Source organism: Vitis vinifera, chromosome 14, assembly GCF_030704535.1.
Source record: "Vitis vinifera cultivar Pinot Noir 40024 chromosome 14, ASM3070453v1".
In the NCBI taxonomy this organism is placed as follows: Eukaryota; Viridiplantae; Streptophyta; class Magnoliopsida; order Vitales; family Vitaceae; genus Vitis; species Vitis vinifera.
The window spans coordinates 27719413-27746342 of NC_081818.1; the positions used below are offsets into that span (position 1 = coordinate 27719413).

The 26930-nt window shown below is 31.7% G+C and overlaps 2 protein-coding genes across 6 annotated transcripts; one reads left to right on the forward strand and one right to left on the reverse strand.

Annotated features, from left to right (window-relative positions):
* The first annotated feature begins 8352 nt into the window (after nucleotides 1-8352).
* Nucleotides 8353-10964, forward strand: LOC100233039 (polygalacturonase). Its single transcript, NM_001281051.1, is given in 7 exon segments — nucleotides 8353-8680; nucleotides 8960-9091; nucleotides 9210-9422; nucleotides 9518-9562; nucleotides 9666-9873; nucleotides 10053-10243; nucleotides 10414-10964. Coding segments are annotated over 7 exon segments (1452 nt in total). The 5' UTR covers nucleotides 8353-8410; the 3' UTR covers nucleotides 10807-10964.
* A 1325-nt stretch (nucleotides 10965-12289) lies between these two features.
* Nucleotides 12290-25624, reverse strand: LOC100250707 (peptide deformylase 1B, chloroplastic). Of its 5 annotated transcripts, none has more exons than XR_787625.3 (9): nucleotides 25402-25624; nucleotides 23284-23550; nucleotides 22734-22872; nucleotides 19418-19610; nucleotides 18062-18172; nucleotides 17682-17744; nucleotides 13223-13342; nucleotides 13003-13101; nucleotides 12290-12509 (listed from the first exon to the last, which is right to left on the reverse strand). XR_787625.3 is itself a non-coding variant. In XM_002276928.4 (8 exons), exons 2-7 carry the CDS (start codon nucleotides 23501-23503, stop codon nucleotides 13241-13243), a joined length of 828 nt encoding a protein of 275 aa, XP_002276964.1. In that variant the 5' UTR covers nucleotides 23504-23550; nucleotides 25402-25624; the 3' UTR covers nucleotides 12290-13101; nucleotides 13207-13240. The 5 variants fall into 5 exon arrangements, 1 of the variants encoding a protein (XP_002276964.1); XR_787623.3 differs by having other exon boundaries at nucleotides 13216-13342; XR_787624.3 differs by having other exon boundaries at nucleotides 13207-13342.
* Between the last annotated feature and the right edge of the window lie 1306 nt (nucleotides 25625-26930).

Below are 26930 nucleotides of genomic sequence, written 5' to 3' on the forward strand. Positions count from 1 at the left end.
GACCGGCTGTTGACTGGAGACCCGCTTAGAGAGATGTTTAGCTTGAGGGTGCCATGATTAATTCTATTTTAAAAATACAAATTAAGAATATGTAACATTTTTTTTTCTGAAAAAAATAAAAAAATATTTTAATATAAGAAATAATAATTAATATTTTTAGAATTTAATGGACCGACATATTTTAATATAAGAAAAAAAATAACATTTCATATAAAAAGTTTCTACCTCATGGAAATTGATACCGAAAAAATAAAACAAAAATTAAAGATAACGATTTGTATGCTCTGTGCCATGTTGGAATTCGTGTCTATGTGGCAACCCCGGTACTTTTATGTTATTTTATCTTATTTTTTCTAGTATAAAAATGCATTATGAAGATAAAATACTAGGAAGAGATATGTAGAATATCATAAAAAATGTAATTTTATTAGTGAAAATATGGTTACAAATAATAACCAATTCAATTGAACTCTCAAAATTATTTATAAGTAAAAATACGATTGGTATATTTAAATACATGTTTTCTTTATATCTTAAGATTTTTACGGGATTTAGCAAATAAGGACTACAACAAAATGGTTGATCCAAATAAAATTTGAGGCATGGTAAAGAAAAATAACGATTTTTGAAAGAAATGTCACATAAGATACTCATTGTAATATGTCAAGTGGATAAATTTATGTTAGGAAAAGCTTAGGTTATGTTTGACTATGGGAAAGTATTGAGGAAATAAAAAAGTGTTAAAGAATATGATTTTTTTACGTTTGGTTTCATAATAGAAAATATAAAAAAAAATCAAATATAATTAAAATTTATCCAAACTTTATATATTTTTAAATTATTTAATCTTTATATGATAAAGAAAAAATAAGCTTGAAGAAGCATATAAAAATAATTTATTAAGTTTAAATCTATTTTATTTATTTATTTTTCTTATACTTTTCCTTTTTATTTTATTTCCTTCACGTTTTCCTTAAGATATTTTATAAACAAAACATAACCTTAGAGATGTAAATGGTAGAAGAGGTGTGGGATATTTTATAAAAATTACACAAAAGTGATTTCCATATCAATAGAATAAAAATGTATATAGAATTTGAGTCTCTTAATTGAAGGGTTTCATTGTATACATGTGAACGACAATGAATCAAAAAACTAACTTTATTAATTTGGAGCAAACTTTGCAATGTAGAACACCGACAAAAAAGTCGTCGTGATCAATAAGGTGAAAAAGGTTATGGTTGTGGTTGAGATAGAGGAATGACAAAGATGGAGATGGTGACAAAAATTATTTTAAGTGAAAGGGTAAAACTCTTGTATATGAAGACAAATTACACACATAATGTTTTAAGTATAAAAAATATAAATATTATAAGTTCAAATATCGAAATGAAATGAAACCAGGGAATGAACAAGTAAAGCAAGCAAACACTAATAAGGCAAATTAGGATTTTGTATTTGCATATAATGTAACAACATCTAACATAAAATGCAAAGATGTTTAGTACCTCGATAAAAGATACAATAACCATATTCATGATATGAAAGAATTATTTTCATGATGGATGAATTAGTATTAAAAAAAAAGTTAATTTTGAAAATAAATTTGAAGTTTTGATTGAAGGCAAAGGAAATATTAAAATACGTTTTAGAAAATTGTACTAGTGTTACTATAGCATACGCATTTTTTTTCCAAATCATTTTTTGAATTTATCGAGCAAGGGATAATTAATGCAAAAAAAAAGACATTATTAGTATCTAATGGAGTTTGTACATTTAGTGACAAAAATAAGGTGATTATAAAAGTGTAAATGATAACAAATATGAAGTTTAGCTAACTTTTGTTTATTTATGAATTATGATATGATTTTATACACAGTACAAAAAAATTGATTAAAGTAATAAATGAAAAAAATCAATCGATTGAAAATAACAATACAAGACAGTCAACCATTAAAGAAGTTATAAAAAAGCTTAAAATGTTAAATGAGGTTACAAGATGAAGTATAAACTTAATGATAAAATTGACCGATTTAAAATACTAAATACAATAATTGATGTGCTAAGCAATAAACGTTATTATTGTATTTGTTATTACAATTCAAACAATATTATATCGTTTCCATCGTATATAATACTTAAGTATCTCATATCTCATTAAAAATAATATATAGTGATCCTATCTTATTTTGTCTAGCTAGCCTAGGACAAGATTATATTTGGTTCACAATTTATAATATGAGATATGATAAGAAAAATAACAATATATCATATCTCATGTTTAATTGATGGTGAGATAAGATTAATTATCTCATCACTTATTTTATTTCATATTTAATTAAAAAATAAAATAAAATAATTAATCAGCTTTTTTTGATAAGTAAACAAGAGTACGTGTTAGAAATGCCTAGAAATTATGGAAATAGCACACACAAAGTATACACACAAAATATACACAAAAAAGCGTATCCCTTACCTAAGGAACAACCAATCTATAAAACCAACCAAAGACAAAATGTGATCCTTTATCACAAAATAATACAAAAAAATAATAATTTGATGGCTTGGTTAGCCCATTCAACATTGTTGAATGCTCTCTCATTTCTTTCCTTCCATAAGGCCCACATTAGGCATAAAGGGGCAACCCTTCTTTTACATACATGATGAGATAAGACAACCTCCAAATGATATGAGATATACATATATACATATTGCAAGAACCATAAATTTATTTATTTGATACATTTTTCATATTTTTTTATTTATTAATATTACTTGTTTTGCAAAAAAAAAAAAAATCAAAATTTTAGTTTGCAAAAATATACATAACAACCTAAAACAATATTAATGTAATATAATATTCTATATAAAGAGGGAGATATCAAATATGTAGGTATGTATGTATGAATGCATGCATATATGTATGTATTCCTGTAATCTCCCGTTCAACCCAACCAACAAAAGACCAAAATAGTTCAACAACCCCACAACCCACCCAGAGCAAAAGTCATGGCCCAAAATCCACATTTACAGTGCAAACCCAAACGCCATAGACAAATAGTACTGGCCCACTATATGTGGAATGTAGGCCCAAATAAAAAGGGGCCTGAATAACAAACGAAGACCAACAACTATTTTTAGTGAAGGGAGTGGAAGGGGAAGAGAGTGATAGAAGGGAGTAGAAAAGACAAGAAAATAGAAGAATTTATTCACATTTTTACGGTATAATCGTTTTTATTTATTTATTATTATATAAGTAAGAGAAATGATAATTTATTTAATTACATAAAGGTTATGTTTGGTTCCAGGAAATTATTAGGGAAAGAAAAAAATATTAAAGAAAATTATTTTCTCATGTTTCATTTTATTATGAAAAATGAAAAATAAAGTTAAATATAATTAAAATTATTAAAAAATTATTGTATATTTTAAAATTATTTAATCCATACATAGAAGAGTTAAATTTATGAAAAATGTTTAAAATAATATATAAAAATAATTTATTGACTTTAAATTTATTTTTTATTTAGCTTTAATTTTTATTTCCTTACACTTTTTCTTTTTATTTTCTTTCTCTCATATTTTCCTTCAAACTTTTAGGCTATGTTTGGTTCCGGAAAATTTGAGGGAAAGAAAATACAAAGGAAAAGTAGAAGGAAAGAAAAAGTGAAGGAAAATAAAAAAATAGATTAAAAGTTGATAAATTATTTTTTTTGTTACTTCAAACTCATTTTATTTATTTTAACTCATCAATATAAATATTAAATAATTTATAAATACATAAGTTTTTAATTAGTTTTAATTATATTTGATTTTCTTTGATATTTTTCATAGGACAACCAAACATGAGAAAATCATTTTCCTTATCATTTTTTTTCTTTCCTTTGTACTTTCCGGGAACCAAACATAGCAAACTAAACATAGCCAAAAACTTCAAATACTTTTTTATTATTATTATTTTTTTTCAAAAACATTCTTTAACGAACATACCCTCCCAAGTATGATTTATCAGTTAATTCAGCACATTCCAATATCATATATTAATTTATTAAATATTACACTTGCAACGTCCATCGTAAATATAATTGTTAAATTATCATTTGAATGTACTTATTGAACACGGACTTGATTACTTTTTTGGAGTCATTTATGTAAAAGAACACAAGTGAGTTGTATTGAATTATATCATCTTTAATATAATATTATTTTCACATAAAATTATTGTACTTTACTTGGTCAAAGATAATTTACATGATTGTCGGATTGTTGGATTGCAAATTTCAATCATATGCATTCACAACTTCTTTGAATAATTTTAAAAAAGTGATAATTATGGTTTGAAAACAAGCCTCGTGAGGGTTCAAAATATGACTTGCATTTGTATATTTGAACAAAATAAATTAAAATAAGTTGCTATGCGTAGACTCTTTTAACCAAAACTCGAATACATACATTTAGTTTCTCATATACTAAAGAATCTTTACATGTCCGTGATATTATTCTCACACTTTTACAAGCTTTAACACAACTATCACAAAGGTTCTCACAATTTTACAATTGAAAATTTATCAAATAGAACTTTCATTTAGAGTAGGTCGAGAAATGAAATGAAGAGAGTTTAGACTTGAATGTAATGAAAGAGTATGCAAATTAGGGTTTGCAGGACAATAAATGCTTAACAAAGGTTTAAAACTTTAAACTCGATGTAATAATGATTTACAAGTTAAATGAATATCGATGATCCTATTTATAACATATTATAGAAAACTAGTCATTAATCATATTTTCGGCTCAACAAGTTAATTATCCTATTAAGCACTTATTAGTCATTATACTTTTGTAGGTGGACTTTGAGACCAAATCAATCAATCGATTGTTGAATCAATAGACACTACCAAGGTGAATCAATCGACCACTTTGGTTAATTGGTTAGCTATGAGGTCATCCATTAGTTAACAACACAGAAACTTAGTAAAACAACTCAAGTTAGTTTAATTTGAAAACTTCATATTAAAAATGTTTTTCAACAATGAAAATACTTTCAAAATATAAGTTTTCATTGTTAAAAGAATCAATATCAACTTTTTATAAAAATAATCAATAATTTATAAATAAGTTTGTTTTCAAAAAAAAAAAAAAAAAACCATTGTAAAGAATTAATTATTTTTTGCTAAAAAAATTGCATAGTTTTTAAATGTCAATGTTAAAATATATTTATCCTCATTGGATTGCATTAGTCCTAACTTAAGATGCCTATGACCATCAAAATCCAATCTAAGTCTTTAATAAGTCTTCATTTGCCGATGTTATTTCTTATCAAACTTGAACTCATGCATTAAATGCAAGTTTTGTTTTGTTAACATCAAAACTTAAGATTTAACTAAACCTTGAGCCAACACTAATAAATTGATATAAGATGTAATATCTAACCCTATACAATTTGTAAAATATATAAGTTGACTTATCGCATTAAGATATAATACCTTAAAATGAAAAATATCGACATTTTCTTGTTTAAGATTCGAGTTTTTATTTACCGTAAGATTATAAACAATCATTGATAAGACTTGAAAACAAAACAAAACAAAATGATTTAAGTTGTGCACGTAATATCATCTAATTGATAATACTAAAAAATGTATAATTTTGTATTGTATGGAACCTTTGATTTGAACATGACGGGATTTTGAAAACCTTATAATATCTTCAAAGACAAAAAATCAAACAAAATTTAGCGGATCATATTCATGCATGACATGCTATGGCAACATTGTCCTTTCAAATGTGATAAGGCCGGCATAGCTTTTCACGGGTTTTAACTTACAAACATCTTGGATTTTTTCACGGGTTTTAACTTACAAACATTTTGGATTTTATTAACTTGATTGGGTTCACAACCTCCACATGTTTAAAAATACACCAAGAAGTTAAAATTTTGATGATTCCAAAATCAGTGTTGGGGGCCAATCCGGGCCAGAAATTTACAAAAATCAAAATCATATTAAACCCTCCTAACAATATAATAATTATTTTAAAAATAAAATAAAATTCTCAATTCAAATGTGACCACGAGCTCAGAAACTCTGAATATGGGCACTAAGTGTTCAAATCACACGTGGAAGGTTAACCAATTGAAATTCAGAGTCACATGCCCAATAGAGGAAGCAACTTAGTATCATAAAATTTGGAAATAATAATAAAATAATTTCAAGGTGTGTGTGGCTTCCTTTCGACGCCGGCCTCAATTTCATCGAATTGCGGCGCATTAATCTCGAATTGATGGGTGGAAAATTAAAAAAGGAGAGATGGAATGGCGACGTAGCGTGACGGAAGACGACGTGACTTTGAGACTTTGGTTTTTTTACTTCAAATATTTTTACGGGTTTCAACTGCAATGATTCATTTGTAGAAATTTGATGAAAATTTTTCAAAGCGTTTCCATTAAGTTTCTTGATCATCGGCGCACTTTCTCCAAGGAGGGAAAGAATGAATTTTATTTTTAATAAGTTAAAATGAATTAATAAATTATATTAAATTATTAAGTAAACGAAGTATATTTAATAACTTAATTTAAATTATTTAATAAATTAAGTATGTTTGATAAAATAATTTAATGGTATGATTTTAAGTAAAAATCAATTTTAAGTTATTTATAAAAATAATTAATTTATTTTGAAACCCAGTCTTTATTTTATAATTTTATTTTCATTCTTATTACTTCACGACTTCCATTGTTACTTTACCTCATTTACCTTAATTATAATTTACGATGATAAATATATCAATTTGATGATTTAAAATAAAAATTAAATAATACATTTTAAGTTAACAATTTAAATATAAGTTAACAATTTAACTTAAAATTAATTTAAATCAATAAATAATAAATATTAAGAAACTTGATTTTAAATTTAATAAAAAATTTATTAAACAAAAACCTAATATGAAAACCAATAAAATAAGTTTAACTTTCTTAAGTCCACGTCTTTATTTTACATTTTTACTTTCATTTATTTTAATTACCTCCACAATTTCTCTTGCCACTCCACGACCTCCATTATTACTCCACCTCATTTGCCTTAATTATAATTTACCATGATAAATATATCAATTTGATGATTTAAAATAAATTTTAAGTTAATTTTATAAAAAAATCTTAATATTTAAGATAAGAATTAAGTAATAAATTTTAAGTTAACACCTTAAATATAATTTAATTTAAAGTTAAGTCATTAAATAATAAATATTAAAAAACTTGATTTTAAGTTTAATAAAAAACTTATTAAACCAAAACCTAATATGAAAACCAATAAAACCAGTTTTATATATATAAACTCTATTTTCATTTGTACTGTATTCGGCCGATCTCATAAATTAGTAGGAGTTAAAATCGTGGAATACTTGCTAAGTAAAATCTAATACTAATCATCAAACAATGATACCTTTGAAACAAGAGATGCATAATTTTAGATGTCATGATGTAAACGATAACTTTCTTTCAAGAAAGAGTTAATTAAATGGCTCATTTTTTTAATAACACATCATAAACTGAATACATGAATTGAGCAAATCTTCTAGAAATACATGACAGGAGAAAACCTCACGAGCCTTTCACCCAAAGTGAGCCAATGCACAGAGACGAATCCCGAAAGGCGTGGCATCAAATCAGGGGGCTCATAAACTAATTTTAACGGTTTTCTTAATCCTAGTGAAAACGACTGTCACGTGCTGGTTATTAGTCCTAGCAAAATCCATAAATCTTGCTTTAGACGGCGGCCCACTTAGAAAAAATATGCTCTACATGTCTCCCTCTCTCTTTCCAGAGGCCTAGTCTAAGAAATTTTGTCTGAGTCCTTGACGTGGATTTTCATGTATTATTGTGGGAACCGTGGATTATAGTATTACGATTTGCTTCTACACTACGCCAACATAGAAATTTGGGGGTGGGACTTGGGAGGAGGTGGGTTGCATGATTTTTGGACTGCTTCTGTGGTTACGTCACACTGACTCATTTCGGGCTTTTCATATTAGCCGGATGATAAGTTAAGATACTTATGTATTATGCCTATATACTTGCATATTTTGACATTCAAATGAAGGGACTTTTTTTTTTCATTAAAAAAAAAAGTTTTAAAAAATTTATTTATTTATTTGTTTATTTTATTTATTTTTAAAAAAATAATGGTTTTTTTTTTTAATTTCTTTATAGGACTAATAATAAAAAAAATAGAAAAAAAGGGTAGAAAATACCAGAGAATGAAGGTTAGTTGCTTTCTACGCTTGTAGCATCACGAGCTTAGTCCTCTACCACATTCCTACTTTATAAATACCCAACCATCTCCTTTATTTGTCACTCAACGAAAACCTCTCCAAAGCTTTCCACTTTTCTCTTCTAATTTTCCACGAGAAAATGAGTGGTTTCAGTCTCAAAAGGCTAGCACTCACCATTCTCATCGCCTTGCTTGCCTGCTCTTCGAGCTTTCAAGCATGCAGTGCTAGAAAAGCTATGTACACCCGGCAGCTCAAGACCATAGGAAAAGGTTATGATGGTTATAATTATCAGGACCCCAAATTGATGGATGAAGGAAACGGAGTGACTCCATTGAAGAATACTGGTTCTTCCACCTTTAATGTCTTACACTTTGGTGCCAAAGGTGATGGGAAGGCTGATGACACCAAGGTGATTTTCAAATGCCTTTTGTTTGTAGCTTCTTAATTGTTTCTTCATCGACTTAAAAATAAATATAAATTTACGTATAAATAATTCAAATGCTTTTTCAAGTGGGTGAATAGTCCTACATGCCACCACGTTTCGTTCTGACCAACTATTTACTTTCCTTTCTGAGAGGGTTGTTAGTTGTATCGATCAGGTGGAACTGTCTGTATGTAAAACAATAGTCTCTGTTTATATTCATTCAGTAAAAACCTGAAGTTAACCAGCTGCTATGATGCAAGGCAGGCATTTGAAGCAGCATGGGCGGCAGCTTGCCAGGTTCGGGGATCGACGATGATGGTTCCATCTGGGTCTGTGTTCCTCGTTAAACCGATAACTTTCTCGGGCCCTAACTGCGAACCAAACATTGTATTTCAGGTGAGTTACACATATTCACTATCTGATTCCTGTTCCAACATCATGAGAAATCTATTCACGGAGAGTTTGATAGAGTTGTTGTTGATGGACTGAGCCTTTGAGAATGTTTCTTTTGCAGTTGGATGGGAAGATCATTGCTCCTAGAAGCTCCAGTGCTTGGGGATCAGGGTTCTATCAGTGGCTCGATTTCTCTAAGCTTCAAGGGATTACGATACGTGGTAAAGGAACTATCGATGGACAAGGCTCAATCTGGTGGAATGACTCGACAGATGAATCAGAATCAGAAACTCCGACTGCCGGAGATTCACTTTATAGCAGCAAACAGGATTCGGTAAGTTGCTAAGCCCAGACAAATCCACTTCTGAGACACTTCTAAGACTCCCTGAAACTAACCACCAGTCCTTTTTCTGGCAATCGCTTCTGCAGATAAGTGGTGAACTCAGTGCAAAAATGCCAAGCACCAAGCCAACAGTAAGTGCCTTTTCATAAACTTTTCCCATCCACACAATTCCACAACCTTGGAACGAAATCTCAACATCAAAAAATTTATTTGTGGTGTTGTTCTGATGTGCAGGCTCTCAGGTTCTATGGGAGTTCTGTTGTGACAGTCACTGGCATCACAATTCAAAACAGTCCTCAGACCCACCTCAAGTTTGATGATTGCACCGGCGTCCAGGTTTCTGGCGTGACTGTTTCATCCCCCGGGGACAGCCCCAATACGGACGGAATCCACCTACAGAACTCCCAAAATGTGGTGATCTATAGCACAAATCTAGCTTGTGGTAAATCCAAAAACCTTAAAAGTCTTGCGACTTGTCCTTTTGAGAACACAAGCACCACGGCTGGTCATTTTTGCTAGTAGAAGCGTAACTTGCGCAAAATTATGGCAGAGTCCTCACAAAATTGGTCATCATTGACATCTAAGTTCATCAGTAACGTTAACTCATAATGCATTCTACAGGAGACGACTGTGTATCAATACAGACAGGATGCTCAAATATATTCGTACACAATGTGAATTGTGGACCTGGTCATGGAATCAGCATTGGAGGTCTAGGGAGGGATAACACCAAAGCCTGCGTAAAAAATGTCACGGTTCGAGACATCACAATGCAGGATACAATGACTGGTGTCAGAATCAAGACATGGCAGGTAAAAGCATCCTACCACTCCTCCAAGTCCCTTCTCTAATCATCCTGAAGGGAAAAGGGGGGAAACGGAAGGAAAGCAGCTCTGAAAAACACAATAATGCTACAATTTATTCAGACGCCTCTGATATATGATCTCCAACCATCTCATAGTTTTATCATTTGGCACTGCAGGGCGGTTCTGGCTCAGTGAGTGGGGTCATGTTCTCAAACATTCAAGTTTCTAGGGTCAAAACTCCCATCATGATCGATCAATTCTACTGTGACAAGAGCAGATGCCAGAATGAAACAAAAGCTGTAGCTGTATCAGACATAAACTACGTAAACATAAGGGGTACCTACACGGTAAACCCCGTGCACTTTGCATGTAGCGACAGCTTGCCATGCTCAGGTGTGACTCTGACCACCATACAGCTAAAACCAGCACAAGAAGTCTCCCAATCGAATGGACCTTTCTGTTGGGAGACATATGGACAGTTGAAAACCAACACCATCCCTCCAATAGACTGTTTGCAGAGAGGCAAACCATCTAAAAACCAACTACATTCCAATGGTGATTCATGCTGAACTTAGCCAGTGTTATGATAGATATGAACATGGACCTGCCATGATTTCAAAACAACTATTCATGCTATAGTAGTGTAATGAAGGTGATACCTGTCTATAAAATCACTGTTTCATGTAGAACTCTTGTTTCTGAGGAAAACAGCGGTTTCCACTTTCCATAGAAAAAAACAAGGAGGTATAAAATGTGGCTACTTTCTAGATCACTTTCAGGAGCCCTATGGTTGGCAAACGTGCTAATTGTACTTGTCCATCAACAGAATCACACAGGTGCATTTAACCAGAAACATGAAAACATAATCCCCACTTGTCTAATAATACATAAGGTGAAACAAAGATGATAACAACACAAAAATGAAGGATCTCAACACATTATCCTAGATTAAGTAATTCAAAGAGCCAACCCCAATTCTTATGATAAATTTTAAAATATTGGCGTGAAATGGTTAGTGATGATCGAATGCTTACGCAGCTAAGTCATAGCCTTATAGGAAGCATGAAAATATGTTGCATATATATAAATTCACAGCTCAACCATTGGAAATGTAAGCCATGTATTGTGACCTTAATGTGCATCAGGGGAACAGATAACAAAGGAAGTGATAACCAGGAAACAGAATCCCACAATTGATTGTCTCAAGATATTTTCAATAAATCAAGAATAAACAGCAAATCTCATCTCATTGGTACACAAAACAGCAAGGTTAAGCATATCAGACTATGATAGCAGAAGGAAAATCTTGTTATGTATGCATATGCAAAACAACATTAAACATATCTTCATATTCTGATAATGTAATGAAATATCTTAATATATATATTGCACTTTTGATTGATAACAATACAAGAATGAATCTAGTCAATCGGAAAATGAAACTTTTTATGATGATGCCTATTTTTCTGAGGTATGGTTTTTCACGGTGATCATAACTATGTCCTGCATCCTATATGGCTTCCATCATTAGACATGTTCCAATATTTCAATTTGTCCTACTTGATTATTGGTTGCTTCCTGCATGATTAAAAATCACCAAGAAAATATTTTAACTATTTGCAAAGTAAATGACTGTCAAACAGCACAAGCATATCCTAAATCACTCTATAGTTCACCGGTAACAGAACTTCCCAATGACACAGGGACCTTTGGATAGAACCCAATGGTGGAAAGTGCTAACAATCATCAAAAGCTAGCATAGAAAAAAAGGACCATACCTGATGTCATGTGCATAAAGACAAAATGGAAATAATATCACAAAGAATGCACACACAATCAAGCAAGCATGTATCCAGATGTTTAAGCAATTACAATAGCAGCTGAAAGTTAATAGCAACTCATTTAAAGCCTGAGAAACAATAGATCTGAGTTCTGGCTTCGTGCTCTAGCCAAGAATTAAGAAACCACCAGTAACAAATTCTTTGACCAATACAAATTTGAATCCTCAACATAATCTCAGAAAGACAGAATAACAAGAAAAATACATTGGTATAATGGAAAATGTTGGGAAGAAAATTTTATTTAATTGGTTCAAAAATAAAATCAAAACAGTACCCTCAAATTCTCATCGATAGGCAGCTATCAATTAAGTATTACCAAGGAAAAGCATAGGTAATTAAGAATGTGTCAATAAAAATGTGAAATGTATTTTATATGCCAATTCTTCATTGTTGAATACTTGAATCATTAAGACAAATCTTCAATCCCATACCTGTAATAAAGAAAAGAAAAAGGATCACTAATACTAAAAGAATAAACCAGAAAAAGTTGGACATATCTATTGCTTTTCTTCTCCCAAGTTCACCAACATTGGAGTACACCAGAGAAAGCAGGAGCACATCAAATGCTTCTTCTCTATCTTCTTTGTCTGTTTTTTTCCCTTCCTTTTTATTTATTTCTTAGGTCAAGGAAGCAAAGAAGATAAGAAGAATCTAAGAAATTACCAAAACAAAAAGGATACCATTCACATTTCCAGATGTTTTTGAAAGATTCAAAAGTCAATTATGGGCTTCGAATGGGCATTATAGTAACCAACAATGCTTGTGGTCAAAAGAGCCAGGGCAAATGAGTTCCAGAAGTCACTGCTTCAAGCTCAAAGCAGGTTGATTCACTATTGTGGGTGTGAAACTTTTTGAGGTATTAACTGAAGAGATTCAGTCTTGCTAACAAACATTGCATCGCATTAAACAAGAAAAAACTATTACCCGGGTATCCAATACCAATAATACATAATACTATTCATCTATTGTATCCACAACATTCCAATGTTCTTGTCCCAGTTTGTGCTTCTGCTCAGCATACTCCTGTATGTGGTACAATCAGCATCAGGCCAAATATCCTTGTCTATATTAATAGAATAAATATAAAGGACACAATCAAACAAGACATGCATTAACAGTGTACTTTACATATAAAACCTGATACATTTAGAAGCTTGTGTATTCATGATTTCCCAAAACCAGCTGCCACCTTCCTTCTTTTGCGGGTTTCTATCCTTTCAGGGCTTGGAAATCCAGTCCTATCTTCATACTTCCGTTCTAAGTCCTGTCAACAGAACAATCGGCACTAAGCAACATAACAAACTTTTCATTTTTCCATTGCAAAATTGGGCTATTATCCCATTCATAAATATGAAACAGCAACAAACCTCTGAAAGCATTATGGATCCTATAAAGTTAGCAATCAAATTATTTAACAATATTTTATATCAGCAACTCTTCCCTTATGATTGGCAGATACAGTTTCTCAGATACGGTTTCTTGCTTTTAGTGCTACACTGCAACACTAAGTAATGCCTGACCTATGTGTTCAACATGGATAAAAAAACCAAAAAGACAGTTCTTTGACATATAGTGCATATTTGTATTCCACCTTTTGTAGCAAATTATCTAACACAGGAGAATCCAAGAAGATTACCAAGACTAAGCAGTCCACTAGCTATTAGCTTTGGTGACTAGTTAAGAATTGAGTTACAAATTTTAATTCATATTTTGTTTTCTTAGTTTCCTTATGTTCATGTTAGTTTTTAGAGATGGTCATGTGGCTTCTATACTTTTTAATCATGTAACAGGCATATGACATTTGTAACAATGTGAAACAGTGAAACTGTGAAAGGCTGGAACTACAAGGTTAAAAAAGTAACCAAGGGCAGAGTGTAATCATCATTAACATGAACTTTTAAATAACATCATGGCCTTGGATCCAAGTCACCTTGTTTGAAAAGGAAAGAACATTCTTTTCAAGCCATCTCTCTGCTTTTGCTTATAGGTAATTTGTTTGGTTCCAAGGAATGTTTGCAAGGTCCCTGTCCCCACCTTGACAAATTGCCAATGCCATGTCTCAGGATCATTTTTTATCCATCTTTCTTATACTAGAAAAAAAAGGGCCAGCCTGTAATGCCATGTGAACCCCCTTCAATAGAATGGACTGATGGCTTTGAGCAGATAATGAATGGAACCGATCTTTGGCTGAGTGTCCATTCTCAAGGCTAAGCTTAAGCCTTTACCAGGCTCAACATGGTTCAGATGTGCCCTACCTTCCAGGATTTGTGTGTTTGTGCATGCATGCATGCTTGTATGGGTTTATTATACTGTTGGTAACTAATTGTTTCACAAGTATTATGTGTCCTATTGTCACAAGCATGAAATTTACCCCCAAAATTTTCATATTGTAAGGCGCTTAAAAGTCTTTTTAGGCCAGCCCTTCTTAAGCCTCAGGAGATGCACAAGTAACAACACAAGACAAGCAACTTTTTACAGGGAAAAAACCCTAACTTATATTAACTCAAGCATTTACAAGAAAACGGCCACGGCCTTCTCTGAACAAGATTGCTGCAACTTTCATCGGTGAGTTCATGCAAAGAAGGCTTAGAGAGGAATGCTTTATATGGGCACCAACTCTACCCATATTTTAGGAATCATCCCACTAACACCACTCACATCTAGGTAGTGGTTCATCTCATGGCTTCAGCCATTGTCATCCATCCCAACAGTTGCATTGCTTGCTCCTGCTTATATTAGCTGTACCATGCTCAACAGCCCACTCTCTTGGTCATGCCACCTTTCTAAGTCTCAATGTGCCAATTACATGCCACCTACCCCATCATTGCAAAGATTTGCCTGGCTTGTGACACATGTCTAGCAAGCATCTCAGCCCACTAAGTGTCCTATGTTAGACGACTTGCAACTTTTTAACATGCTAGCAAGTACCAACCCCTTGGTCAATACTAAGGTGTCACATCCTTATGCCTCTAGATGTAATGTTCTTAGAGTCCAACAACCCTTGCTTGGTATTCCACCAATATTAAGTGTTGCACCATGTTAAGCCCTAGCATTCACTCAGTTCATTGATGTATGCATAAGCGGCCTCATGTGCTTGTGACAATGCCAAAATGTCACATTCTTACACATCTAGATGTCATGTTCTTAAGAGTCCAACAGTGCTTGCTTGGTCTTTCACCAATGCCAAACGTTGTAGCATGTTGAGCCCACCTGTGTCACACAGCCCATTGATGTATGCATAGTGGCCTTATGTGTGCTAAACCCCTCACCTATCAAAAAATGTGTGCTAAGCCCCCTCTTGGCCCACATCCTTGCTGCAATGTTGCATTTGTGTGCCAAACTCTCTTCTCATCCCATAGCCTACATTAGTTGCATTGCTGGCCCATGCATGTCAATCTTGTTGATTCCTTCCTTTCGAGGCATGCATAGCTCATGCTATGAGCCAGAGCTAGGGGCGTAAGCTATATCATGAAAACCGATCACACCAATCCACAGACTGACTTAATTGGTTCATCTTTCACTTGCAAAATGTTGGTTCAGTTTTGGAAAGGGTAGAACTAATTAATTTGATTCAGTTATCAGTTTGAAAACCTTAGGCCGAAGAGACCAAACCAAACCCACCTTTCATACATGCTTAAGACTTTTATCATCACCAGCCCACCCTATCCTGAATTGCAAACAACATTGTATATTCTAAATAAACAACACTTCAAAAAAGATGATACAAATTTTAAAAATAAAAAAACACAGGCCAAGCAACCTGACCCTAAATCCCATTGCCGGCTCTTAAACCTCAACCCTAAATCATCTCCACTAATCTGTGGTTCACTGATGACGAAGAAAGGATCACCTACAAGAGCTTGTGATGGAAACTCTGAAATGCTTCAATGGATCTAGGAGATATAAGGTGAAGAAAGGGGTGGGAACACCATCATCTAAGTCCAGTAAGAAAAAGATCTCTCTTTCTATATATAGTTGTTTGGTTGATCGGAAATTGGAATCAGAGAATTGGAATTTCATATGCAAGTGTATCCTCTCATGTAATTCCCAAAATCATTCCTTCTTTTAATATGACCCATTTTTGTATGAGACACAAAGTGGAAAGGAGAAATAGATCAAATAGATTTCCATGAATAGAAGCACTTGCACCTAGACTAAACCAAATGATCTAACATACTTAAAGCATTTTTTTGCAACTAGGTAGGAAGAAAACCTACTCATAATCACCATGGTACTTAATTTATCAGAAGACTTTTGTTTTAAACATGGTTTGAAATATTGGTAAATATAGATATATCAGTACTTGGATTTTATGGATATATCAGAAATATCAGAGAAATATCGGTGGATATTTTGACAAAAATATCAGTAAAGCGAAAATTATTCAAAATTCATGGAAATATTTAAAATAACCCCAAATAATGATAAAATAAATAAAAATACATATGTTAAAGTTACTTTCTAAGTATAATTGACATAGATATGATCAAAGAGAAAAATATCAATAAGTAAGGATAAATCAATCTTAATAATTTATTATTTATCGAATTGAATTAATTTTAATTTATGAAATATTAGAAATTCATTATTATTATTTTTTTATTTTAGTATTTTTTGAAAATTTTATATTTTTAATATTTTAAAATAAAAACATTCAAAATTAAATAAAATTAAAAGGATAAATATAAAAAATTTAAAAGTGAAGTGACAATAATTTTTTAAAATAGGATTAATAAGATAAATGATAATACATTTAATATTAAAACTATAACTTATTCAATTCAAATGCATTCAATAATGTACAATAAATGATGATGCATAAATGATTTTTTAATATTTATATTTGTATATTTAATTATCATATAAATGATATTAAAAAATGTTTGTTAAAAAAATATAATGATGGTTTTTAATTATTAATTAATTAAATAAATAAAATTTAAAGTAAAATAATTATAATTATTTTTTTAATAATGAAGTTTAACAAATTTACTACACATTAAAAAGCATGAGCTTAGCCTAGTGGTAATTGGGCTTGAACCCAAGACTTTTGGCTGGGTTTGAATCCCTGCATCAACGTAAACAAGGTGGGCAAAATTTGAAAGGGGGACAGCAGGCTGGCAGCGGGCAGCAGCAGTTGGGCAACAGCAGCGACGGGCAGCAACGTGAATGGGCAGCAGCAGCGACGTAATTGAAGGGTTGACCGGGTTGGCCACCGAAAATATCGGGAAATATCCCGAAAAATGAGTAAAAATACTTTCGGCGAAATTTAAAAAAAAAAAATTAGTGAAAAATTGACTGACCGATTATCAGTGTGGAATATTGTGTCGATCTACTCTGACAACCGAAATATCGGCGATATTTTGCCAAAAAATCCGACATTTCAAACCATGGTTTTAAACTACCAAATGGGTCAGTGCCAAGGCATAAAATGAATATTTATTTCTCATGTGACTCACAGCATTTAAATAACTGAACAAAATTTCTGACAAAAAGAAAGCATATCGAATGCTCTACTTATCATCATAGTTTAGATTCCCTTCAAGAACTAGGTAAAAGAACTCATCCACTACCAAGAGATAGAAAAACATATGTCAACTTACCTGCAGATTGGCATGGATGCTGTCAAGAACTTCTTCGGTCATTCTGTCAAAGAAAAGAGTACCCTGCAAATTCAAGACCTATGTTAGAAAAAGAAATTTATGGATTATTACTAAAACTGGACCACACAAAAACACCAAGTATATGATATCTAGAGCAATTTCTTTGTTTCTCAACATTCAGGCCACAAGCACAGATGGTATCTCATCATCTGTTTCACAAATGTTCTTGGTAAATAAAATCTGGGAGGGATCCACCAACACCATAGAAATCTGGTTTTTAAAACTTTCAGCTACATATTCCCTGAATAAAAATTCTAACAATTGGATTTCTTGTAGTTGAACCAGCAATGATTGAAAGAATGTAAATTAAAGAAGAGAACCTGTAAATGGTCAAACTCATGCTGGAACACCCGTGCAGGAAGTCCTGACAAGTTAATCATAAATCTTGCACCAGTGATGTCCCGTGCATCAATCTTTACAGATTCTGGTCTCTGCAATATTATGGTGTACAAACCAAAGAGCAGGGTAGACCACAAAAAAAAAAAAAAAAAAAAAAAAAAAAAGGTTAGGTAACAAGAGACTTATGCACCTTCTGAACAAGGGATACTTGCATGCAAAGTCAAGTTTTGTCAAAGCATGGTGTATTCATCTTTGATAAAAAAAAAATAACTTTCAGGCATATTCTCCAATGATTAGAACTCAGAAGAAGAGCATTGAAGTAAAAAAATGAAGCAGAAGCAGAGGCAGCAACGGAACCACAGCTTCCATACAATCGAAAAGGAACATAATAAACTTTGTGTTTGGTTATTAATAAACTAACAATTATTCTATTAAATTGCCACTACACAGGTTAAGGTGATAATGTAACACCTCACAATTTATGATTTAACAAAGCAGTGTACTAGGACTTATTTAACCAGGCCTAAAGAGCTCAGGCTAAGGCATGGTGGAGTTTGTGCTGGAACAACATTTGAAAATGAGCCAAAACATTATGCATTTGAACACATGCAGGTGCATGATATAATTTGACTATTTGAAGTTTATGAATCCTTTTCATAGGAACATGTATACACATGCCAAGCTCATTTAGACTATAAGCACCCTGTGTCTTCACTCTCCCTTTTCTGGCTTAGAGAAAAAAGACAAAATTTAGAGAATCAGAAGGTTAGATTTCATTTAGGTGGAGGCTTGAAGCACGGATTGAGCATTGAAATAAGTATAATACACACACACACACACACACACATATCACTTATATTAGTTAGTACTCGAAGTACAATTGTTTAGGGTTAGAATAATTCTGGGCTCAAAGCTACCAATAAAACACTACTTTTTCTATTTCACAAGCAGCAAGAGACAAGGAAAGAAGCATGCAATGTTTGAATTTTTCCTGCATGCTTTAGTTACTTAGAAATTAAATCAGCATCATCTTAAGATTTATTTATATATTCATTTATTTTTTATAGGAATGTGGAATAAATATATTAAATGCGCTAACTGAAGGCACACCAAAGTATCATCTTAAGATTTATGGGAACTCCTCACTCAGGAAGATGATAATTGATATTCAGTGGATAGGGTAAAATCATAAATATGCACCAAAGAAAATTAATTATTCAAAGTAACCATTTCCTGTATACTACTCTGAATGGATGTTAAGCTAAAAGGCACCAGACAAAATAAATCAATAAATAAAATAAAATAAAAAAGAGAGAGGAATCAGCATTTATGGATACCTCTACATCAGCATAGATCCCCGGAAAGGACAAGCAACCTTCATTAAAGAGAACAATTTTTTTTGAATATTTGTTTACTCGAGGGTTTACAAGAACAATTTCCTCTCCTTCACCACGTTCACCAACCGGATTAAAAACCATGAGTTGAACATTGATTCCTACTTGGGGTGCTGAGAGCCCAATACCATCAGTTCTGTGGAAAAGGAAGCCAACAAGTATTGTTCACACTCCTGTAAATGGCAAGCATTCTTATAAGCACCTAATAATTTTAAAGAATAGATCTAATCCTAAAACATTCAATTTCAGAGTAGTGTAGTGCTATCAGTAAAAACTTCTTATCTTTCTTTCTAGGTCAGGTAAAAGCAAACTAACCAACGCTGCAATGCATGGTAGTCCAAAATGACACAGCAGTATTTTCTAGTACAAAGAAAGGGCCGTTAAGATCCTGCAACTTATTGGACAAGAAGATGATTTGCTATTTCTTCATCCCACTTGCACATCCAACACTACTTAACAACTATTGCACCTTTCCTCACCATCTGGTTAATACATATCATCCCCCAAACAGCAGTGCAGCTAATCAAGTTCAGCTCATTAAGAACCCCTACCACATTCACTTATCAACAAGCCCAACTTGACCTTGAGCAACACCAAGCTGAGTTCAAGTAGGCTCATGAATACTTCAGACCATGCAGTTTGAGTAACAAATTGTAGACCTCCAATTTTGTCCTGAGCAAAATGATACACATCCACTCACACATGTGTTTTGAGGGGCTTGAATGTTTTGGCATATTATTTTCTTTCATTTGACTCGTTGCCATTATTTTTAGTTTAAATTTATTTTGCTTCTTAATTTTAGTTTTAACATTAATTTTTATATTTTATTTTTATTTTTATCATCAATTTACACTTTAATTAATTTGATTTCTTTCTTTTGCCATTGATTCAGCACACTTTTAATATTTACACTTTCATTTTAATATCATTATTCAAATATTGTTGTAATCATTTTGTTTTCAATTTCAATAATCTTACATTTTATATGATATATAAAAAATGATCATTTTTATTTCTATTTTATTTCATTGAATTTATTTCACAAAAGTATAGAAAGTTCTTATTCAAATGATAAAATAACGACAAATAAAAATAAAATAGAAGCACATAATATCATGTCGTCCTTCAATTTTCTTTTAAAAATTGTTTAATTAGTAAAATGTCAAATTGAAAAGAAAACACATTTTGAAACCTCCAAACATCCAAACAAAGCCATCTTCATAATGTTTGAAGCAACATGAGACGGAGAACACTCCTACTTCCATATCCAACAACAAATCCACCACCCTATTGTCCTAGAAAACCAAAATATCTCCGATTAAACCTCTAGCTTCCACTACTTCCCATTCCAAAAATATTCCCACACCCAAGCTCCTAATCATCTTAATAGACATCTCTTGCACCTTAGTTTCTTTAAGGGAAACAAGGTCCACTTTATGAGACATGATTATAGACTTAATTAACTTCCTTTTCTCCCTATCATTGGCCCTTCTCACATTCCAAGAAAGGATCTTTAACTTCATTAGTCAGCAACAACTATTTCCCAATTATTCTTCTCACCTCTTCTAACTTTTCCAAAAGAGTAAATATAGTTGATTGAGCATTCCGGCTTTTAGAGCTCCTTCTCAAAAGGAGAAATTGAAATTTGCTTCCTTTTCTACTCTCTTGTGTTTGTTTTGAACTCTATGGAAAGAAAAAAATAGGAGGGCATTTAATGATGCTGAGCAGTCAGGCCAAACAGTTAAATCTAATTCTATGTCCATATTTTTGGGTTGGGTTAGGATGCACATAGAGGACCAGGACCATTCTTTGGCTATGACTAATTTTGTAGAGAGGTTGAGCTTGAAGTAAAGAGAATCATTTTTTGCTTTCTTTTTCTTTGTTTAGCCTATGAGACTATTTTCCTAACAACTTCTAGTGTTTAATTGGAAATTTCATTTTAGTTTAAAAAATATGCATAAATAAAAATGAAATGAAATAAAAAGTAATAATTTGGCTTGGATAAAAACATTTTGAATTGATATGTATAATAAAACTCTCTTTCTTAATAAATTATTTTAAATTCAATTGGAATACAAAACCGAACAAATGATAATAATTTTTCATAAATAAAATTTGTCAATAGTTATATTTCCAAATCAATTATTTTGTATGACGTAAATTTTTTTTTTGTAATTGCTTGGTGGAAATTAATGATGAAATTTATCTTAGTTAAACAAATTTTTGAATTCATCTTTGTAAAATATTAAAATAAGAAATAATTAAAGTCCCATTACTCAAGTTTTTTCTTTTTGATAGGTAAATTTTTGTCTACATTGGGACTTGAACTAGGAACCTCCCACAAACCTTCTCCATCCCTTTACCACTTGAGCTAGGCTTCAAGGGCCCCATTACTCAAGGTTGACATCCATGTATTCAAACTCAATCTTTTATTGTATTATATTTTTGTAATCCATCAAGTCTTATGTTATTAAAAATAGAATGCATACTTTTGTTAGGAAAGTCTCCACTTATTTACTAGAAACCAATGTATTTCAAACCTATGCTTACTAGTGTAGCCCGGGAGTCAATTAGGTTTTGTTTCTTGTTATGTTTTTCCAACAACTTTAAAACAAAAGTAAAAAATCAATTCTCCATAAAAAATAAATAAACAAATAAAATTAATAAAAATCATAAAAAAAAACAAATAAATATTTTTTTCAAACAAATAAAATTAATAAAAACCAAACCACAACGCCATTGTGTGACAAGGTTCACACAAAATATTACAAAAAATCAACCAGAAAAAACTTTTTAGTAGATAAATAGAGAAGTGACATAAAGTTGGTAAAGTTTCACAAAGAAACAAAAAGCATTTGTAGTGTTGATTTTCATTGGTAGTGAAAGGAGTCTTAAACTTTGCACAAGGTGAATACTAGAGAAAACTAGGTTAAGTACAAAAAAAAAAAAAAAAAAAAGTTCTGAATTTCGGCAAACATACATGCACTAAGCTTGAACAGGTTATTTGAAATCAAGAAACCCAAGCTCAAAAAATTGGCTTGAATGCCCCAATTCTTATCTCGACTGATCAAGTGTCTCAAACAACCCCTTTAAGTGTCACAATGATTTCAAACTTCAAATTACTTCATCAATGTAAAAAATAAAAATAAATAAAAAATCCAATTATATCTGATGAAAAAAAAATTGAATTATATTATCTTCTAATCAACAAAGGGATTGAAGAACAAATTGAAACAATAAATAAGTCAAAAAGGCTTACTTGTACATTACATCAAACATTTCATCAACCAACTTCTTCAAATTGTCATCAAATGTACTGATAAGCTTGTTTTTGGCTCTCAATATAGGGTCTGGATATTCCACAATTTTGAGTGGTGCTTCAAAGGAAAGATCAGCAGCTAAGACATTGCAACATTACCACAAAATCAGAGCTTAGCAAGAGAAAAGAAATGAAAAGGGAGCAGTATTTAATCATCGCATATTATGTATTGAACAAGAGATTAAAGATTTGCTGATCCGATGTTTAGTTGCTAAGAAATGTAGGAAAATACAAGAATTTTAAACATATCAGCCCAAGATTTTTCATTGGTTGAAGTTGGAACTTAGTAAATTGAAAACCTCACTGAACTGGGCAGAATACAAATGTTTTGCTTTGTTGAGGTGAGCTAACATTTGAAAAGACAACAACCTTAAGAAATTAGATTCAACTTTTGATTTCCTTTCTTTTCCTCATTTCCTTAGCAACTAATGAAGACTAAAAGATAGAAGACAAAAGGGAACGATTTGAGAGATATAAGGAGATTACTTACGAGAAGCGATTACTTCTTCTTTGAAAGAGAACCCTCTCTTGGCCTGCACTTGAACCTGCATTAATGGCAGTCTGAACCGGTTTGCAGAAGAGAAGAACCGGCTGGGTGAGCAGAACCGATGGAGGTGGCTAGTGGAGGTGGAAAGAGCTGAGCGGTGACGGAGGATTGGAAGGAAGGTATTCGACAAGTAAGATGAATGGAGACAAGATGCAAAAGCCATAGCCACTGTCTCGAGTTGAGCTCTGAAACCTCTGTTTGCTAAATATTCTATGTTCCAAAATTATTTGATTTGTTCATCAATAACTATATATATATATATATATATATACATATTAGAATCAACATATGTATTAATTAAAAGTGAATAAAACATAAGAAGGATGAGAAATCCTCCGCATGATATATAAACCTAATCAAAAGACCTGAAGAAACCTCTACTATACAAGGAGCACTATATAAAAGGAACAAAAAAGCCTATACAGGTATAGCATCTCCTAAAACTCATCTAGGAACTTGACTCTGTAGGCCCAACCCTAGGGTGTACATATTAAAAGCCAACTAAGCTGAATTACACTCAAAGGATAGGTTTTAAAAAGTATGAATAGTTTTTACATATATCCATACTATATATAAAAGTATGAATAGTTTGTAGACTTTTTTCTTTCATAAGTATCCTTATTATATCACCTATTTCCTCACATATTTCACATCCTCATTATTTAACTATATCAATATTAATAAATTCATCTTAAAGATTTACTTATTTTGCAATTTAAAGTTCTTCATTTTCTTTTGAAATAATTGGTTAAAAGGGATGAAATACTCCTCATATTTGTGAATTTATCCCTTCCCATGTTTTTGTTTGCAGCGTAACCCATTTTTAACATAAATGCCTTTGATTATTTCAAGTATTTACAATATGTTTTAAAATAAATGGTTATTTTGACAAGAAAACGATAAGGACATTTTTGTCAAAATGAGGCCAAAAAATGACGAAGAGTTAGATTTCCAAAATTGGGTTTCCAACGACCCTTTTAATCAAATACCCCTTTTGTTTTTTTAAGACAAGAATTGATACTCTTTTCTTTTTTCTTTTTTTTTTGCTGCTCTTCCTTTGCTTCCAAAGGCTTGTATTTTGGCAACACTGTATGTACTATTTGCCAAATCCTCTTTACATATAATTGTACAAGTTAATGTTTCGCGAAATTTAATTTTGCAAAAAGTCTATCTTGAGTTGTAGTCCATAATGAAAACCTATTACTAGTAGGCGCTATTTGTATACGTCCTATATTCCTATATACTTTGGTGCGTCCTAGTGGCGCTTTTTATTTTTTAATGCAATTAGTTTTATCTATCAAAAAAAAAAAAAAAAAATGAAATCCTATATTTTAAAATTTTCAACATTGACAGTCTAAAAACATTCAAAGAGAAACCCTAGGCCTTTGATTTCCAAGAAAATAGAACACCATTTTCATTCATATGTTATTTCTCATCTTTTGCTTCCCAGAAAGAAAAGAGGAAAAGGAAAACGCCCTCAACAATGTGAATTTTAAGCAAAGCGACATTTTTCTATATTCCAAATCATGATTGGTGAAAATTTTACAATTAAAATTTTAGTTACTTTTTACATATTCTCGCGTATGTAAACTAAATCTACTTTTATACAATAAAACATTTCCAAGTAGCAAAGATAGTTAATCTAACAAAATTTCAGTCTCAGCTGGCAATAGTTCCATGGATGTTCAAAGCGAAACCCTAGAATTCAAAACTTGCAGCAATAGAATTCCCAACTTATAAAGCACTCGGAGTGAAATCCGAACGTCTGCTTGGTTACCAAGAAAACATAGAAAAATAAAAGAAAACCACATTTTGATTACTAATGTTATCTCTCTCGGTTTCCTTGCAACCAAAAATCCAAAACAAACAAAAGAATTGAAACTTCTTGAGTCTTATGAGTTTTGGGTAAAGTGCAATTTTACGTATTCTCGAACCCTAGATGGTGAAAGATTTACGATTCGTGACTTTCTTTCATTTTCGCTTTATTTTCTCAGCATCCAAATGATTGTATCTAACCAAGAAATCGATCGGTTGAAATTGGAATAGAGATCGGAACAGTACCTTCAACCCGGAGATCGACGGAAATGCAGCGTTTGGGGTAGAGATGATTGAATGCTCTTGCTTAAATAGAGATTGGGGTCACGTGTGTTCTGTCAGGTACTAATGGGCCTGAGCCTGGCTCGTCCCAATTTTTGAACCACTGGCTTGTAAGCGTGCTGACCTCTAATCTCACAATTTTTTTGATCGAATTTTTTAATGAAAAATAAAACTCAAGTTCTATCCGATCTTATTTTCAATGCCCGTCACTTTATGTTTATACATTCTTTGTTTTCTATTTTAAAAATATAAAATAATAATAATTTCTATATAAAGTATAATAAAAAAATCATTTTTATCAAGAATAATAATTTAAAAAAAATTAAAATATTTAAAAACTTTTATTATTTCAAAATTTTAAAATAAAAATTAGAAAATATATTTAAATAATCATTTAATATTTAAATTTATGTGTAATCTATTTATTAATATAATAATTGTATAATTAATTATACTTTAGAATGCTTGAAATTAATATTTTATTAATTTTATATTATTTTATTCAGCTGATCAATACTTTAAGTTTAGCATCGAAAAAATTTTGAAGTAGGGTCTCCAATGGCGTTTTCTTCAATCTTTTTATCAATCCCTTTTGAAGGTGCAACCTAATATGAATAGATTTTGAAGTCTTTGTCAAGTGGCTATTTATGTGCCTAATCGTCAAATTTGGAATGATGCATTTTTCAAGCCCAATCGATTAAGAGGTTGATTTTTAGCCATCATTTTAGGGGCTTAAGATGCAAATACTACAAATACAAAAATATGAAATTCCCTTCATTTATAATTAGACGCTAATGCAACATGATAGACTTTGGATTAAGTGTAACAATTCTTCCCTAATATATTCGACAACTATGAACTTAGAAATTATTAATGATAATGGGGTAAGTTTTTTGGGTGTTCACCATATTTTGTCCCTAATGGGACGGTTTGAGATTTAAATAAATAGATTTAGGATAAATTTGATTTTTTTTTTTTAACTCGGGACGGGTTTAAGTATTGTCCAATCTTACACTGCTTAAATTATATATAAATTTTAATTTAATATATTTTTTTTTTCTATTTTTAATATATAAATAAAAATTTAAATAAAATAAGTTATAAAAATTATAATAATTTATTTTTTAAACAAAAAAATGTTAAACGGGGTGGGTGGGAAGTGTTGAGGCCTCACGTCCCTGGTGATCTACTTAGCTGCCAAAATGGATGGACGCTCGATCTCAACCAATATAGATTCTTGATTCAGTCGTTTTACCTACAAAAGGCGTCCGGACAGGGTGTCCGGACGCACCCTCCGATGGTTTTGTCAGTCATGGTTAGAGAGAGAGATAAATCAGTTGGCCTTTTACTAGGTACAACAAGCTTACCTTCCTCTTTGTGTGAAGGTTTGTATATATAGTATCAGAAGCTTTGTTCCCCTTTTTAATGGTGAGGAGATATTTTGTGTTGTTATGATGACACTAGGTGGTGGCAGGGGCATCATCACCCTACGG